Raw genomic sequence first — 18,483 nt, 5'->3', positions numbered from 1 at the left:
AGTAGCAATTGACTTAATCACATTATTCTCCTGTACATGTCACAGCAGATCTATAAACTCATGTAATAGATTCACTGATTTTCAAATAATACACTTAGAGTCAACACTTGTTTATGAGGCACACCGAGATGCTTTCAGTGGGGCTGACAGTACCTTAAATGCCACCTGGATGATCTCCTCTGTGTTGGCAGGGTTGCACAAGACAGCCAGGCCAATCACATACTCTCGGAAGTCAATACTGCCATCATGGTTCTGTGAAAAGATGGGAGAAATCAATTATGAGGGCTACTGGTTGAATCACTATTAATTATGCCACATGGTGAAATTCAGGTATGCTATACAGTTCAATGTCATCGTGCACTGAGCCTATTTGGAGAAAAGTTCTCGCTGAGATGTGACGGCAAGGAAGTGGCCCATCCTTTTCCAATTCAGAAAGAAGAAAAATATATTTTCTGTTCATCAATAAGCATTTTTTATCACTGGGACCCTTTAGAGTGGCCCTAGGGCACCCAGTGTTGGTTCTTGAGCTCAGCCTTACTTGATGAGAGCCCCTCTGGGAGGCAGGATCTAGGACTTTCCTCCTTGGGGGGACTGAAGCATTCATTCTTGCCATAGTGGACAACATGAAAGTGTCATTAAGGGTTCTGAAAGGGTTAATAAGCAAATGGAAGAGAAAGAAAATGGGCAAACTGAGGCAGTAACCACTGCTACATTCTTTCTTTCTTCCAAGCTTAATCTGCAGTAAACTAGGACCAACTGGAGCCAACTTGGCAACACTGATAGCTCCTTTGGGATTTCAGGCCCCTAAAGATCCTGCACTTCTAGGCCAATGAAAATGAAACATAACTAGTATGATATCCCTCAGGAGGCATTTTGTGATAACAATGCAAAAGAAGGGATAATTCTAATCCAGGCTGACTAAATATAGAGTTTTCCCTATATATTAATTATTTATCTAGACAGGAACATTGAAAGGATGACAATGGAGAGAAAGAGAGCTTAAGGAAAAGAAGGGAGAGAGAGGGTGGAGATCGAGGGAAGACTGCAGGAAGAAAGAACAGAGAGAGCTAAAAAGGAAAAAAGAGGGAAACGGAGACAGGAAAAATGAGGTGGAGAGTGGAAGAGAAAGATGGAGCGGGGAGAGAGGGAAGGAGGGAGATAGAATGAGAACTATAAACAATTACTTTCATCCCAGGTATTAGAATCATTTTGGCAGCAAAAATTGCAAGTGATAAATTCCCAGAGAAACTACTGAACTAATAACAAAGCTAGTGCAGTACTTAATTTGATCATTAACAAATAATGTCTGGCACCCACAGACATATGATCTTCAACTGTGACTAAACATCTATACTTCAATTACCAAGAGTTCCTTAAAGGAAGGAAGTTTTTTTTTTTTTTTTTTTTTTTTGCATGGCAGTGTATTCCCATTGCCTAGCATGTAGATGCTAAAAAGATGCTACTTTTTTCTCACCTACCACTCTGGGTTCACAGGACTTTTACTTTAAAACACTAAGGCAAGAATTCTTCACTAGAGTTTCATGGGTGAATTGGGGGAAGCAAGGGCTGGGAAGATCCTGAAATAGTGTGCAACTTTTGTATGTACATTTTTCTAGTGAAAAAATTTGTAACTTTCATCAACTTCTCAAAGTAACTTAGCCTCAAAAAGTCAAGAATCACTTGCACCATATTATTTTATCTTACTGCAGGGTGGAAACTACACAGAGTAATAATTTAACATATTAACTGCCATGAGAGTTGTATTTAATTTAATAACTCACACTAGTTTTGAGCCCAGGGCCTTGTAAAGCAAAACCTGGGCAAAACCCTGCAGTTGGTTTGTTAAAATCTTGTTGACTTCTTACTGTTACAACTAATTCTAAAAGCATGGATTAAATGAATAGAAGTTAATACATTTCATTTCTCATTAAATTTTTCATTAAATTAGAAAGAATTGTTTCATTTTCGAAGTTTTTATTCTATTCTCATAATAAAACACCATGGCCCCAGGGGAAATTTTTTTTTTTCCCCTAATGTGGCAGTCAATGTGTTCATCTTAACTTTTCCAAGACAAGGTAGAAATAGAGGTTTCAAGGATTCCCTAAAGTAACAAGGTTTATTCCTGAGACAAAAACTCAGGTCATCTGACATCTTTTATTGTCCAGATACCAGCCTGTAAAAGAGCTGTTTTTTCCTTTTCTTTAATCAACTTCATTGAGGAATGCATCCATTTTAAATGTACACTTCGATACATTTTGACAGCTGTATACACCAGGGTAAACACCACCACAATCAGTACCTACATTTGACCACCCTAGAAGTTTCAGAGAAGGCAAACTTTTAAGGGACATAATGTACTTCTTGTGCCACCACCATTTAATTTTCTTATGCACCATGGCGAGCTCTTTTTAATGAGCCTCAGAGGTTGAAGAGCTTATTGAGCCATGGCTGTATTGCTCAACATAGATAAATTTCTTCTGCAACTGGCTTTTTCCACTAAGCAACACAGAAGTCTTGAATAGAAGTTCTGAAGCACATATCTAAGAATGATCTAAGGACACTTACAGTTACAATCATAGGTTGTCTGTATGGTTAGAAATACTCCTTTGAATTTATGTTGTATCTTTATTGTGAGACATTAAGTTTTTACCTAGACTACCAAACCACACATATAACACAGGCCAAAACAGTCTTATTTATGAGTGGTTTTGAATGACAAACAATGCTGAAGCAGACCTCTGATGATCAATCACATGAGAAAGCATATGGAAGTTTTCATCCTAGTAATGTGAAAGGGGAAAAAAAAGCAGCATGGAAATTATTCTCAGAGATTATATTATTGGATTAATAAAACAATATATTGTTAAGGTTCCAAATCCAGAGTAATACAATTTAAAACTGGAAGAAGTAAGTCATCTATTCAACTCCTTCATTTTAACTAATGAAAATATTGAGACATAAGCTTCACTTGAGATCAAAAAACTCACTATTGCCATAGTTGCAATTAAAACTTAGGTAATCTGACTACTAATCATTCAAATTAAAGCAAATAGCTTGATAAAATATATTTAAAAACAGATAAAAATTATATAGCAAAATATGCTCCTTTAATTTTTAAATTTTGAATCAGTTTCATTATAAAAATTATTCTAAAATCTGTGGTTCTTTCCTTTAAAAATCTACTGGGTTCCCCAGGAAGAATTATGAACTTAATAAAAAAATCTAGACTTGAAAATTCAGTGCCACATTTCAAAAGCAAACAGCTCTGCAAAGGGAGGTCATAATCCCTCCATAAATTATCCTAATTTGGAGTCCAGATTAGCCCAGAGTTGGAACTAAGAAGTTGCATTGAGTCACTGTACAAAGAAAGGACAACTAAAGCTTGCGAAAACTCTGGACAGTGGGCCCCATCCCTTTCCTGGAGGTCAGCAGGATCAGAAAAGCATGGAAGTGTGTGTGTGTGTGTGGGGGGGGTCACTGTGAGCTCACGGCCCCCAGCACCTTTCATCTACTCAGTCACAATATACTGGCTTCCAGGGCCAGTGGGAAGTTCTAGGCTACTTGTTCAGATATTGTTCATGTAAAATTCCAGAAAAAATAAATGGTGATTCTCATGTGTCTGATTCTCAGGTATCAGTTCCCTTGGGTTGTTTCATAGTTGAATTTATTCAACATTTTTATTCATATGGAATCAGATACTCTTTACAACTTTTTAAGTCTAGCAAAATTTAAGAAGATAGTTTTGAATACATTTTGCAACAGTAAACTCCCAAGGATAGGGACTATTTCCTTTGTTGTGTTATAACTGATGTAATAATATCATCTCTGCAGATGAGAGATAATCAATGACCTCAAAATAATTTTAAAATGTTTGCATAAAACAGATTTTATGTGGCAGCTACCGACAAAAATAAAGTCTTTAAGTCTTTGAAGATAATCTATAAATCCAAAGGAGTATAATTATTAAAATGCAGTAAATTCTCAGTTACCCAGAAGAGTCTGGGAAGAGGTGCTCTGTTCACCTGAATATTCTCATTAAGAGCAAATTTCTACCCACATATGTAATTATAATAATTTTCTAGAATTAAATTGTTTTATTTAATTTATTTTTTCAAGTTCTCTCATGAGGTCACATAAATTGTTTTACTACAATTAAACATTTAAAAAAACTAATTCTGAAGGTTCTTCAAGATCAATAAGCACATTAAACATCAGTACCCTACAGGTGCCTGCATAAATATTTAAATTCCCACTATGAGTAATTCTGTACTACTACTACTAAGATTTCTGACTGAGGTTGATAAATCAGCTTTTAAAAACACATGTGCTACTAATAAAAAATATTGAATAAGTGATCTTTAAGATGACATATACATTTTGAATGTTTTTGGAAGTTTTACTATTTTTAGGTACAGAATATACAGTTATTTTTCCTTTTTTACAGTTTATAGAATTTAGTGGATTATAGCTGAGGAGTATGGTGGGTCACGTTTATAATCTTAGCACTTTGGGAGGCTGAGGCAGGATTGCTTGAGGCCAGGTGTCCGAGACCAGGCTGGACAACATGGTGAGATCCCATTTCTTCAAGAAATAGAAAACTTAGGTGGGTGTGATAGTGTGCACTTGCAGTCCCAGCTACTCAGGAGGCTAAGGCAGAAGGATTGCTTGAGCTCAGGAATTTGAGGTTGCTGTGAGCTACGAAGATGCCATTGCACCCAAGCCTGGGCAACAGAGTGAGACCCTGTTTCAAATAAGTAAACAAAAAACCTAAATGACAACAACAAAACCAAAAATAAATATTGGATGAAAATTGAGAAATTCAATCCCTTATTAGGCTATTGGTTCTACACAATGCCAAATATTTGGTGACTTGGAAAATTCCAGAGTTTGGATTGAATTTTCTAGTGTCCACTCTGCCACTGAGGTTATTTATACAAATTTTACACAAATTCAGAAAAGAATAGAAGAAAATCTTAGGTGACTTCAGGGTGGTTTTCCATGCACATGCTGGAAGAGAATCATAAAAGTAGATAATTCCTCAACTTGAGGAGCCAGGGAAATTCTTATTATCACCTCTCATGTGAGATGGGTGTCTTAACTTTTATAAAACATTTACAATGAAGTGAGGAACAAAAATGTGGCTTTACTGCCCTTTCCACAACCATCCTGTGGAAAGGTTAAATTATAAACCTAACATTCTGATGCCTTAAAAGATGTCTGGCAGCTTTTCCCCTCTTGGCTACTCTCCCACACCCATGCCTAACATATTCCTGGGCTTATTCTAAAACAAGGAGACTAATATTAATGTGTGGTTGCTGGCAGCAGCCTTGTTCTTATATAACCACACCTGGTCTAAGTAGCATACCAGACCAGGTTAAATTACAAGTCCCTTGAGGAAAGTGGATAGGATCTCTGTGCTTGGCTCAGTTCAGAATTGTATGTGGGTGGTGTCTCATAAATATTGTATGATGGTGATGATGGTGAACACAGAGGCCAAATGCCAATCTCTCCACATTTCACTGGAGATTTCCAACAGGCAGCTGGGGGCTATTAACAGGCTAGTTACATCATTTCCATAGCTACAACTTTCTTCTAAGTGAGTCAAAAGAGGAAGGAAGAATTTATCTTCGAACTCAGATGGACCCTCCAAAGTAGCCTGGGATAGAGAAGACATTAATTAAAAACCAGAGGAGCAGAAGGGGTAGTGACTAACTAAATAGCAGGCAGGGGAACTGAGCATCTACAAATGCAGCCTTTCTAGTTGAGTCAACTTGCACCAGAATTCTGGATTTTGCTCGCTCTAATAGCCTGTATCAAAATTATAAAGTCAAACCAAGGGTTACACACAAGAAAGGCACAACTAGCCCAGCTTTTGGATGTAGTTTCTTGGTATTCCTGTCTTGCCTCTACCTGGATGCTCACAACACTGACTCTCCTGCTGGGCCTCAGTTTGGCTGAGATGGATTTGAAAAATACTGTGAGACAGCCCTACTTTAAAGCAGTCCAGGCTGTCAACCTTAGCTGCTCATTAGAATCACCTGGGGAGCTTTAAGAATATTCATCCTCAGGCCCCACTTCTAAAGAGTCTTATTTAACATATTTGGAGTGGGATTCAATCATTAGCATCCCTAAAGAGCTCTCCCCAGGATTCTAAATTGCAGCCAGGGCTGAGAACCACTGCAAGAGTCAGCAATATTTGTTCTCTATATTGCTTTATATTCCGTTTAACTGATTACTTTGTATGTGTCTTTTTTTTTTCTTTGTGTGCTTGTTTCCAGCCTGCAGTTTCCAAAGATGAACAAGAGAATTTTCCTTGCTCTAAGGCAGGGCAAGACATGACAAGAGCTGGCTAACATCAGCGGGGCATGCCTGATTTTGTATGAAGTACGTGTAAGAATGATCATTTTGATTCATTAAGGCAGCTAGAGACATTTTTAAACTACGGGTATACTATTTTATTGCCCAATGCCTTTGATTCTCTTTACAAATTATATCAAAACAAAACAAAATTGCTATGATATGCTTATTTTTACTAGAGAAACAGAACTAAAGGAATCTAGAATTTTAGATATTGTTGCATGATTTAAAAAAATGCTACCCTTATATGCAATTATTTGATTTCACTTTCTGAACCTGTTTCTATATAGTTAAGTAGATTTCCTGGAAAGCACTTTTCACTTTTTTACATAATGGCAAGAGCAGATGTAAAATTATGAGGAAAACAGATTTTGAACTTCCCTCCTTACCTTTTTAAAAGGAAAAAATATCTCCTGAGTGTTTTCTTGATTTATTCCAGGATTTAAAACAAAATTAATTCTTAACAATAGCAACAATGATAAAGTTTTTACTCCTTGGAATTCATTCACCAAATAAGCAACAATCTTTTAAAATCTACTCCATTTAGAGCTCCACCTACACCCCCTATCGTATATATACGTTTATATGGCCATATAGTTCCAGTATCTCTAAAAAATCATATATACTACAAACCACTCAAAACATTTTTCATGAAAAATGTGCTTTAATTAAGCAGTAAAACGTAGCATACGATCAAAAACATGCAGGGTTGGGAGAGGGCTTGCCGGGAAATGGCAGCTGTTGGACAGGGTAGCAGCAACCGTGGGGGCTGCATGGCAAGGCTTTGGGAAGTCCTGTCCTCCAGGGCGGGTCTTGTGCTCTCAGTGCCCACTTCAGGAATACATGGTCAGCTGCAGCCACTCTTTGATAGACACCTGAATCAGGCCATCTGCGTCTCTATCCAGAGACTTGAAGGTACGAAACATAGCATCCAGGCGCACCAGGCAGCTGATGAAGCTGTTAAAATCCATACCTCCATCCTCATCAGCATAGCGGCGCACGATCATCTGGTAAAGTTGATCATTTAGCTGGAAGCCTGCTGCCTGCAGAGCTCCCCGCAGCTGCGAACTTCCCAGAGTCCCGGAATGGTCCCTGTCATACTGCTTATAAACACACTGCCATTTCTTGATGTTGTTCCACAGATACTTAAATTCTTCAAAGCCCAGCTTCCCAGTTGTGTCGCTGTCCATGACAGACACGATGCTCCGACAGGTGTCAAGGCTAAAGCCGTTGGTCTTCAGATCCTTGTGCTTCGAAAGGACTTTGTTGAGAATATTCATCAGGTCAGTGGCACCCACCTCCATGTCTGGTCCAGCCAGCTGTGCGAATTGGTGCCGAAACCGCCTAACTTCCTCACTTTCTGAGGCCTCCACATTGGTGAAATGCTGCTGGGTGGGAGGTGGTTCTGGAGTGTATTGAGCTGCTGCAGCCTCACTGATAAAATTCACAATTCCTCCAACTATCCCTCCAATATTTCCTCCTCCTCCTCTTCTCTGACCGCCTCCTCCAAGAAAGCCTCCAAGAGCTTCTCCAAGACCCCGATCTGCCCCTTCCAAGATAGCCTTTGCAAGAAACATGATTTCAGTTTAACAAGCAAGTATAAAAGCTGCTGAAATCTTGGAGATGGTATGATGAGAGATGAAATGGAGTCCAAGCAGCTTTCATGTGGAAGAACTGGCTTTTCTGTACCTGCTTGCACTGCACCACACCCCATGATGTGATGTTTCACCTCCTACTCAAGTTGCCTGAATTCCATTAGGTCCTAACACCTGCCATATTTCAGAGGGCCTCAATAAAATGGCTTTCTAGTCTTCTAGATATTCATAGATTAGAATATGTATGACACATTACAGTAATATTTTAAAATATAAAACTATACATTCTTATATGTTATTGCTTTCTTAGTTATCTGTCTCAGCATGGGGGAAATGACATACATTTTCCTAACAGGAGATGAAGGTACCTTATGTAAGTGGAATCACACAGTATTTATCCTTTTGTGACTGGCTTATTTCATTTAGCCTAAGGTCTTCAAGATTCATCTATGTTGTAGCATGTGTCAGAATTTCTTTCCTTTCTAAAGGTGAATAATATTACATGGCATGAATATACTACGTTTTATTTTTCCATTCATCCATTAGTGGAAACTTGGGTTGCTTCCGCCTTTTGGCTATTGTAAATAATGCTGCTGTGAACACAGGTGTACAAGTATTTGTTTGAGTCCCTGCTTTCAATTCTTTCAGGTATATCTCCCAAATTGGAATTGCTGAATCATATGATAATTCTATTTTTACTTTCTTGAGAAATAGCCATGCTGTTTTCCACATTGGCTGCACCATTTTATACTCCTACCAGCAGTACACAAGGGTTCCAATTACTCCATATCCTCACCAACACTTGTTATTTTCTGTTTTTTTTTTCATAAGAGCCATACTAATGGGTGTGAAGTGGTACCTCATTGTGGTTTGCATGAAAATTACATATTTTTAGTGAAAATCATTGTTTTCATATATTTTAAATCATTGTAGTTTTCATTTGCATTTCCCTAAAGATTAGTGATGAACATCTTTTCATATGCTTTTTGATCATTTGTATATCTTCTTTGGAGAAATGTCTATTCAAGTTCTTTGGCCATTTTTTAATCAGATTATTTGTTTTTTTGTTGTTGAGTTGTAAGAGTTCTTTAAATTTTCTGGATACTAATATTTTATCAGATATATAATTTGTAAATATTTTCTTTCATTCTCTGGGTTACATTTCAGATCTGTTGTTAGTGTTCTTTGATACACAAAAGTTTTAAATTTTGATGTAGTCCAATTTATCTATTTTTCTTATGTTGCCTGTGCTTTTGGTAATCATGAAATACTTATCCAAGAAATCATGTAGAAATCAAGTGTCATGAAGCTTTTCCCCTATATTTTCATCTAAGAGTTTTATAGTTTCAGCTCTTATGCTTAGGTCTTTGATCCATTTTGAGTTAAATTTTGTATATCGTATAAGGTACAACTTCATTCTTTTGCATGTGGATATCCAGTTTTCCCTGCATCATTTATTGAAAAGACTGTCCTTTCCTCTACTGAATGGTCCTGGCACCCTTGTCGAAAATCATTTGAATGTGTATAGATATATGTACATATATATATTTTTTTCTGAGCTCTCTATTCTACAGGCCTCTTCAAATGTTTTATTCTTCATTATTCAGTCTTGGTAGGTTTAGTGTTTCTAGGTATCTGATCATTTCATCTAGGTTATCTAATTTGTTGGCATACAGTTGATCATACTACTCACTTATAATCCTTCTTATTTCTGTAAAATTGGTAGCAATGTCTCTTCTTTCAATTCTGATTTTATATGTCTGGCTTTTTCCCCCTCAACTTTACATCTGTGAGATTTGATTTTATATTTTCAATAAGTACCTTCAAGAAGTCAGTTTGTAGCAGGCAGTCCCAGACAATACTTTGTGAAACCCTATGTTTGATGCTAGGTAGATTCAGAGTACAAGTCCTCCAGAGGTCTTTAGAAGTTTTATTGGTGAACTTGGGGAAACGTGGCCAAGACTTAATGACTAAATCATTATATTACTTAGTATTTGGGGTGCCAATTTCGAATCTGGAAAACGATGATAATGGCATCTTCCTTGCTTACTTCAAATGATTCAATGTGATCTATTATACATTAGTATTTGGGCTCAGTGCTTAGGATACAAGAGTGAATACAACAGGATTGCTGTGCAGAGGATCAAGCTGACCTACAGAAAACTTGCTGTAATTATAAACTGAAGTTCATGTTCACATTTCTACTATTAAGTCTAACATATTATATTAGTCTTTGCTTTGGTATTCAGGTTTCATAAAATTCCTCTGAAAGATACAAAAGTATTCCAGATGAGGAAAGAAAAACTCAGAGAAGTTAAGCTACTTACTTAAGGTCATGCAGCTAATGCATTGTACTGCATTATCTAAGCAGCATGAGTGCCGAAAAAGAGAATAATGGATTCTGCTGAGGCAAAGAAAAGGAAAACATTTACATATAGAAGAGATCATGTGTAGGCCAGACTACAGTGTGAGTCAGAGTTCTTCAAATAGATAAGAGATATAAAAGGACAGTATAGTGAAAGCACAGAGGAGCTAAAGGATACATGGTATTCAAGAGATGGTGACTAGTACAAAGTGATGAGAGTCCTGTGCAGGGAGCGATGGGAGATAAAGGGAGATCAGTAAGATGGAGTCAGATTGGAGAGGGCTCTGAACTGCCCTATGACAGAGCCTCTCTCACAGGTTATTGTAGACACTACTGACAGCTCAAGTGTAAAGTCAAAAGGAGGTTAGATGTGAAATTACTTTGGAAACTGTATAATTCTAGAATTAAATAATGATTATTCTAGCTATTATCAGGGAGCGAATAGTAGCTAAGGGACACTGCTCTTTTTAGGGCTTTGGAGCAATGTCCTGTCTCCTTCTGCCACACCCAGTAGTTTGTGTAAAATTCTCCAATGACTGGTTTTATTTCTCATGAGCACAAAGAGATGGTCTCTGTGAATACCAAAAACCAAATATCTTCCTTAACCACATAGAAAAAGTACCACAAAAGAACTGTCTTCCTTTTAGGGAATCACAAAGGGCCATCTGGCTTTAGACAGATATAAACACTTTCATATAAGCTTTTCTCAGAGGAAATCACATGGGCTTTGTTTTTATAAGATTGCAAATTAACTAGATAGCATTCACTTTCATATAAAATGTACCTCCTTATGTCCATCTGAAGTGTTCTTTTGCTTCAGTTTAAAATCCAATTGCTCTCATTTATTAAATATTTTCTGTGAAGATGGAGGACATTTGGCTAACAGTTTCTCATAAGCCATCATAGAATAAAAGACTGTTATTAGATTAACGAGCTTTTTCTTTTCTGGATGATTTAATACCCTATGGCTATTTATTAGAACATTAATAGCAACCTTAATTGCTGTCTAGGGGAACTCTACTGTCCAGATCTGGGGGAAAAAAGGTAGTAAGAGAAGAAGCCACAACTGGTAGAAAATTTAACCTCAATTTCGGGAGAAGAGTTATTAAACTTAAAAAAGTACACAATGACACTCGAATGTTATTAACATTATTCATAATAGTCCAAAAGTAGAAACAACCTAAATATCCACCAACTGGAGAAAGGATAAATACAATGTGATATATCCATATAAGGAATATTATTCAGCAATAAAAACATGGAATTAATTACTGTTACATGCTACAACATGGATAAACCTCAAAACATTATGCTGAGTAAAAGAAGCCAGGCATAAAAGACCATATAGTATATGATTCCATTCATATTAAATGTCCAGAAAAGGCAAATCTAGAGAGACAGAAAGTAGATTATTGGTTACCTAGGGTGAGGGGATAAACGACAGGAATGAACAGTTAATGACACAAGGAATCATTTCAGGGTGACAGAAATTTCTAAAACTGATTTTGGTGATGATTGCAAAACTTATAAATTGACTCTCCCAAATTACCGAATTGTACACTTGAAAAGGGTACATTATATGATACATAAAATGTCTCAAGAAACTTATTTTTTTAAAAAGTCAACAGTGACAGTGTGTAGTAAAAAGATTATTGAACTAGGAATTCTAGTCCCAGTCTTGCAATTAACCAGCTGTGTGGCCTTAAGCATGTAATTTCCTCTCATGAGCTGGCAACCTTTTGCAAAATGAGGAGGATGGGCAATTTGATAACAAAAGTCCTTTTAGTTCTACAATTCTGTGAGTCTAGATTTTCATGTACCATGAAGCAGTGACAGTGGCATTGTTCTTACAGTGAGCTTAGTTTCCTTCTGGCGTCTAAGCCTTTTTACGCTATAATATTAATTTAATTTAGACTTTCTTTATCTTGGGTCTGGTTCCACAACTTTTAAAGACATGCTTGCTAATCCTTACTTTGACATATTGTCTGGTTTTCTAAAGTATTCCTGATTACAACCTATGGAGTATGTTGCTTTTCCAAACAGAACTCCAAAGGAGACTGGACCTGGTCTAGAATAACACAGAAGGACTCAAAACTCCCACTCTGAGTGGAGCCTTTCTGTCAAGTGGGGCTTTCACTTAACTGCAATGTGATCTGGACCAGACCTTCCTAATTTGTTGATAAGAATGTCATGTTGGATGAAATCAAAAGCGTTTCTAGAGTCCGTACAGATAAAATCTATTTCTTTTTTCGTTATCAGCTTGGACTGTCACTCTGTCATAGAGGGAAATTAAATTGGTCTGACACGATGTGCTCTTTACAAAGCCCTGTTCTTTACTTCCTTCTGCTCTTGGAGGAGGCCAGTAATTGCTCACTTGCTCGAGTTAAAAAAGGTAAGTTTTAATTGTTACAGTCTCCTTGTTGTTTTCCTTTGTGCATCTCCCAGGTATATACTTACTTGCACTGGGAAACCAAAAGTAAAGCATATCATTCTTATGTCTGAATGGATGTTTCTTGTGTAACTATAGCCAGAGAAAATACCATGATGGACTAAATGGGGAACTAAGACAACATGAGCACTGAAGAGGGAAATGCTCAGACATGTAAGATGACCACACTTTCAGGACAACTTGTGCAACAGAACAGAAAAGTTCACCTGTCTCGCCCAGAAAATAATAGCCTTTTTCTGTAAATTATGTCGCATAAATTGTAGAGTAGCTTGCTTTCATATAACAAATCTTGATTAACTGGTATTGTAATCAAAATGAGTTCTTTCCACCGGAACTATAAATCTGAAGTGGAAATTTAAAGGATAAAAGATTTTACTGTTTATTTCTAATCATTTAAGCCACCTAAGTGCCCTGCCCTAGCTCTTAGCATGAGCAGAAAGCCTGCACACTATAGCACCCTACCTTTCTAACTGGAATGGGCACGCAAGGATGATCGTTATTACTGGCACTCAAGATTTAACACTTGAACTAATACCAGGAACAGGGTGGACAGGAAGAACTTGAGATAAAGAAACACATTCATTCCATAGAATGAGAACAGTAATGAAAGAGCTACAGAAGTTTACAATAGCTGAAAAGGCTGGATTGCCTAAGTGCTAAAGTATGCACAAACTTTTCTTGTCTAATACTTAAACAAAGTACATAGTAATGCCAGAAGAAGTAAGTAGCCAGAAGGTAGAAATGGGAAAAATCACGATAGTTGTCAAATTATTCTACAGAATGAAAATCGTACCCATTTACCTAAATTCTTCTAGGCAGTGATCTATTATGCACATAATGGTGTTGGTAAGAAGAGAAAGTGAGCCCATATTAGACTATGGCTTAGAATTAGAAATCAATTCCCTCCTTCTTTCCCTCTCATCTGTGAAGATGAATGACACACCACGGCTTAGAACTGTAGGAGGAGATTAACAAGAGGTAGACAGATTAGTTAGGAATAAATACTGATAGTGATCCCTTTACATCAGAAGTGACGTATGAAGAGATATCCCTTGCTAGTGGTAAGAAAGAGGCAGATAACATTGTATACTGCCAGCTAGCAACAAAAATTACATGCTTACTGAAATATTTGGGGACTTTGACTCACTGGTGCATAAGATACTGTTGTCAGGGCAGCACACAACTCTGCTCAATAACACAGAGCTGCAAGAGGGTGAATGAATAATAACGATGTATGGACATTGCAAGACATTGTTGTAACTGTAAAAATGACTCTTTTATAATTATTTCTGAGTTAGCCAGTGTAATTTCTTAATCTTGTTAAGTGTCTTTAAATCCCTTCAAGTGTGCTAACAAAAAAAAAGAAATCTAGTATTTAATCTGAATTATAAATATAAAAAATATTGAGAAGCCACTGTTTAAAACCATTGTTTCAGCCCTCAACTCTCACTCATCTGGACGTTTGACCAATCTCCAACTAATCTCTATTCTGGAGAGTTTGGTACATATTCATGAAAATAATGAAGCTAAATTAAACCCAAAGATTAAAAGGATCTTTTGTTTTCAAAGAGATTTGAACTTTCAAAAAAACCTCATCCCAAGCTAGTGAACTATGCTATGCTTTAGATCATGAGTGACACATTTCTGTTGGACCTTCAGACTATCTGCCATCAAATATCTGAGAATCTAAAGAAAATGTTAGAAGGAGCAAATAGCATACTTTTTTAGAACAAACTGAAACAAAAATCATTATTAAGTTTTTGTAGACTAGCCAAGAATGTAGGTGGAAAGAAAGAGCATGAGACTGATGGAGACATATTCAGGTCTTCCTCCTAACCCCCAAACTGCAAGCACTACTGCATCTGATTTGGGGAAAGAGTGAGAGAAGATTGAGAACAAAGAGAAAGCAGGGATAAAGTGGGAAGGGAAGGAAGGAAAAGGGAAGATAAAGTGGGAAGGGAGGGACTTATGGAGGATTTGGCACTGTAGGAATTTATGGGAGCATTTTGCACAGCCAGGAATTTATAGCTGCTAAAAGAGCAACAGGAACACCCCACCCTTTCTTTCCCACCCTTCCTCCCCCTACTCCCACCCCTCCTCAAGCACTGAGTTTAGCAAGATAAGCTACTGTGAGAGAAACAAACTGTGGAGTTGCTGAACTTCCTTGCCTTCCCCATCAAATGTTCCCCAGCTCAATCACTTAAAGAGACTGAGAAAACAAACCTAGCATGGAGGTAGGTATGTGCACAAGGTGTGGCAACAATTGCATAATTCACTATCTGAAAACAAAGCAAACTTTCACAGGCACGGACATGCAGGTGTGTTAAAAACAGCGAGAGAATGTGTGTGTGTGTGTGTGTGAGAGAGAGAGAGAGAGAGAGAGAAAGGAAAAAAGGAAAAAAAGAAAGGTCAAATGCACTAGTCATTAATTCTCTAGACTATTCTCTTGACCTTCCAGTATGTTGGAGAGCAAAAGAAAACCACTTTAAAGACCAGCTTATGGGATATATCTAAACCTAAATCACACTATATAAAGAATTTTTTAAAAAACTTTTAAAATGATATGTGAGCCTGCTGAAGCAGTCCATGCAGAAGTGTGAATGACCAAATAGGTGACAAAGGCTCTGGAACCTCTGACTGCCAGGGACAATTGTCTTCTCTAGTCCTGAGTGAGTTAATCTGGCTAACTGCCAGTTATTTTAATCCTTGTGCCCTTCCCTACTCCCAAATCGTCCTGTATTTAACAATGCCATAGAAATAATGAGGCTGTTGGCAGGTATCATCAATCATCAAAAAGCTGGTGTCATAATAATTCTGCAACTGCCAGCAATGACAGTTTGACACCTGAAAGACGGCAACACCTATAGATATTATTTTTAATTTTGATTAAAAATCCTGGTGAGCTCCATGTCTAAGATATACTATAAACTTCCTCCTTTGTTCCTGTTTCATAGTCCCTTCCTATTTTCCTACTGTCCTTGTTTGTATTGTCCTTACCATAGTCCTTCCTGTAACTGATTTTATCTATATAAAATTTTTATTTAAAATTACTTGCATGGTTTCTAGTGCCACAGTGGAAGACATTATATAAATCTCACAGAAAGATTAGTAATCACACAAGTGACAAGGTACCTCTAATTTCTCAATTTGCACAGTTACATCCAATAATTGACTTCTCCCTTGTCCTAATCTTCATTACACTTCATAGTGATACTGATGCAGTGATATATTATCATTTCATGGATGAAGACAGATTATTCGTCTGCAGCAAGCGGGCCCAGAAGAGAGGCCCAGGCACTACGTATAGAAGAAGGTTGCTTAATAGCATCATGTTAAAGAATAGTTCATTTATGAGATCACAGAGTAAGTCATTGGAAACATTAGTGTGCTCCAGGAAAAAAACAGAAAAAAGCTCTGTCCTGGTTACTGTCAAGCTATAATTTCTTTGCAAAATATCTTTTCCCAGTGGCTGACAAGAGAACAGGGACTTCTGGTGCCACCCCAGATATAATAAGCCCAGTTGAGCCTATCTCTCCCAATTATAACTAGAAACTTTGGACAAAATACAAAAAGCAACTACCTCTGGACAAAATATTATAGCAGGAGGATGGGTGAGGAAAGTCAAAACTTGAAGAACAACCAGTAAGGCTGCGAAACCATTGAGGCCAATTTAAAGTAGGACATCTTTAAACTGTTGAAAGAAAAGAACAGTCAACTCAGAATTATATAAACAGACAAACCTTTTATTGTGCTTCACTTTAGATCCCTCAGAGATACTGGGCTTTCTGGGTTTTTTTGTTTGTTTGTTTGTTTGTTTTTATATAAATTGAAGGTGTGTGGCAACTCTGTGTCAAGTAACTCTATCAGCTTCCAGTTTCCCAACAATACTGTTCACTTTGTGTCTCTGTGTCACAAAGACACAGTCTAATTCTCCCAATACTTCAAACTTTTCCATTATTATTATACCCATTACGGTGATCTACGACCAGTGATCTCTGATGTCACTATTGCAGTTGTTTTGGGTGTCACATGAACTGCACACACATAAAATGGTGAACTTAATGTGTGTATTCTGACTGCTTGGACTAACCAGCCATTCCCCAGTCTCTCTCTCTCTCTCCCTTCCCTCAGGCCTTCTCATTTCCTAACACACAACAGTATGGAAATTAGGCCAATTAATAACCCTAAGTATTCAAGTGAAAAGAATGACTGCCCATCTCTCACTTTACATTGAAAGCTAAAAATAATTAAGTTTAGTGAGGAAGACATGTCGAAAGTCTGGAAGGGCTGAAATCTAGGCCTATTGCATGAAACAGTTAAACAAGTTGTAAATGCAAAGGAAAAATTCTGTAAGGAAATTAAAAGTGTTACTTCGGGGAACATGCAAATGATTAGAAAACAGAACAGCCTTATGGCTACTATGGAGAAAGTTTGAGTGGTCTGGACAGAAGATCAAATCAGTCACAACATTCCCTTAAGCCAAAGTCTAATCCAGAGCAAGGCCCTAACTCCCTTCAATTCTATGAAGGCTGAGAGAAGTGAGGAAGCTGCCGAAGAAAAGTTGGAAACCAGCAGAGTCTGGGGTTTATGAGGCTTAAAGACAAAAGCCATGTTGTAACATAAAAGAAGGTGAAGCAGCAAGAGCTGATAGATAAGCTACAATAAAGTACCCAGAAGATCTAGCTAGGATCATTGATGGCTACACTAAACAACAGATTTTCAATGTAGACAAAACAGCCTTCTACTGGAAGAAGATTCCATCTAGGACTTTAAAAGCTAGAGAAAAGTCAATGCCTGGCTTCAAAGCTTCAAAGGACAGGCTGACTCTATTGTTAGCGGCTAATGCAGCTGGTGACTTTAAGTTGAAGCCAATGCTTATTTACCATGCCCAAAATCTTGGGCCCTTAAGCATTATATTAATAGTAAACCTACTCTGCATGTCTCTGTAAATGGAACAACAAAACATGGATAACAGCTCTTCTGTTCATAACATGGTTTACTGAATATTTTAAGCCCACTGTTGAGAACTACTCCTCAGAAAAAAAGATGGTTTTCAAATTATAACTGCTCACTGACAATGCACCTGGTCACCCAAGAAGTCTAATAGAGATGTAAAAGGAGATGAATGTTGTTTTCATGCCTAACACAACATCCAATCTGCAGCCCACAGATCAAGGAGTAATTTTAACTTTTAAATAAGAGTAAGTCTTATTATTATTTTTTTTTTTTTTGAGACAGAGTCTTGCTTTGTTGCCCGGGCTAGAGTGAGTGCCATGGCGTCAGCCTAGCTCACAGCAACCTCAAACTCCTGGGCTCAAGCAATCCTCCTGCCTCAGCCTCCCGAGTAGCTGGGACTACAGGCATGCGCCACCATGCCCGGCTAATTTTTTCTATATATATTAGTTGTCCAGTTAATTTCTTTCTATTTATAGTAGAGACAGCATCTTGCTCTTGCTCAGGCTGGTTTCGAACTCCTGACCTTGAGCAATCCGTCCGCCTCGGCCTCCCAGAGTGCTAGGATTACAGGCGTGAGCCACCGTGTCCGGCCAACTTGTAAGTCTTATGATTTAAGAAGTATATTTCATAATGCTATAGCTGACATAGACAGTGATTTTTCACTATCTGAAAAATCTGACCAAAGTAAATTGAAAACTTTCTGGAAAGGATTCATCCTTCTAAATGCCATTAAGAACATTTGTAAAACATAGAAGGAAGTC

At 37.5% G+C, this 18,483-nt stretch overlaps 2 protein-coding genes and 1 long non-coding RNA gene across 5 annotated transcripts in view; 1 reads left to right on the top strand and 2 right to left on the bottom strand.

The window, feature by feature from the left end:
* LPCAT2 (lysophosphatidylcholine acyltransferase 2) overlaps positions 1-18,483 on the bottom strand; it is a 65,442-nt gene that overhangs the window by 9,469 nt on the left and 37,490 nt on the right. For all 3 annotated transcript variants that reach the window (XM_012755950.2, XM_012755951.2, XM_012755952.2), the window contains exon 12: positions 154-252. In XM_012755950.2, coding sequence (XP_012611404.2) covers positions 154-252 — 99 coding nt within the window. The remainder of the gene's footprint in view (positions 1-153; positions 253-18,483) is intronic.
* LOC142862607 (uncharacterized) overlaps positions 1-18,483 on the top strand; it is a 61,452-nt gene that overhangs the window by 19,829 nt on the left and 23,140 nt on the right. The window contains exon 2 of the long non-coding RNA XR_012913674.1: positions 12,577-12,709. This is a non-coding gene — a long non-coding RNA (uncharacterized LOC142862607). The remainder of the gene's footprint in view (positions 1-12,576; positions 12,710-18,483) is intronic.
* CAPNS2 (calpain small subunit 2) lies at positions 7,002-11,498 on the bottom strand. Its single transcript, XM_012755953.2, has one exon. The coding sequence runs from the start codon at positions 7,932-7,934 to the stop codon at positions 7,191-7,193; it is 744 nt and encodes a 247-aa protein (XP_012611407.1). The 5' UTR covers positions 7,935-11,498; the 3' UTR covers positions 7,002-7,190.

This window comes from Microcebus murinus, chromosome 20 (assembly GCF_040939455.1).
Source record: "Microcebus murinus isolate Inina chromosome 20, M.murinus_Inina_mat1.0, whole genome shotgun sequence".
In the NCBI taxonomy this organism is placed as follows: domain Eukaryota; kingdom Metazoa; phylum Chordata; class Mammalia; order Primates; family Cheirogaleidae; genus Microcebus; species Microcebus murinus.
Note: the sequence above shows the minus strand (reverse complement) of the source record. Positions and strands in the feature narration are given on the sequence as shown.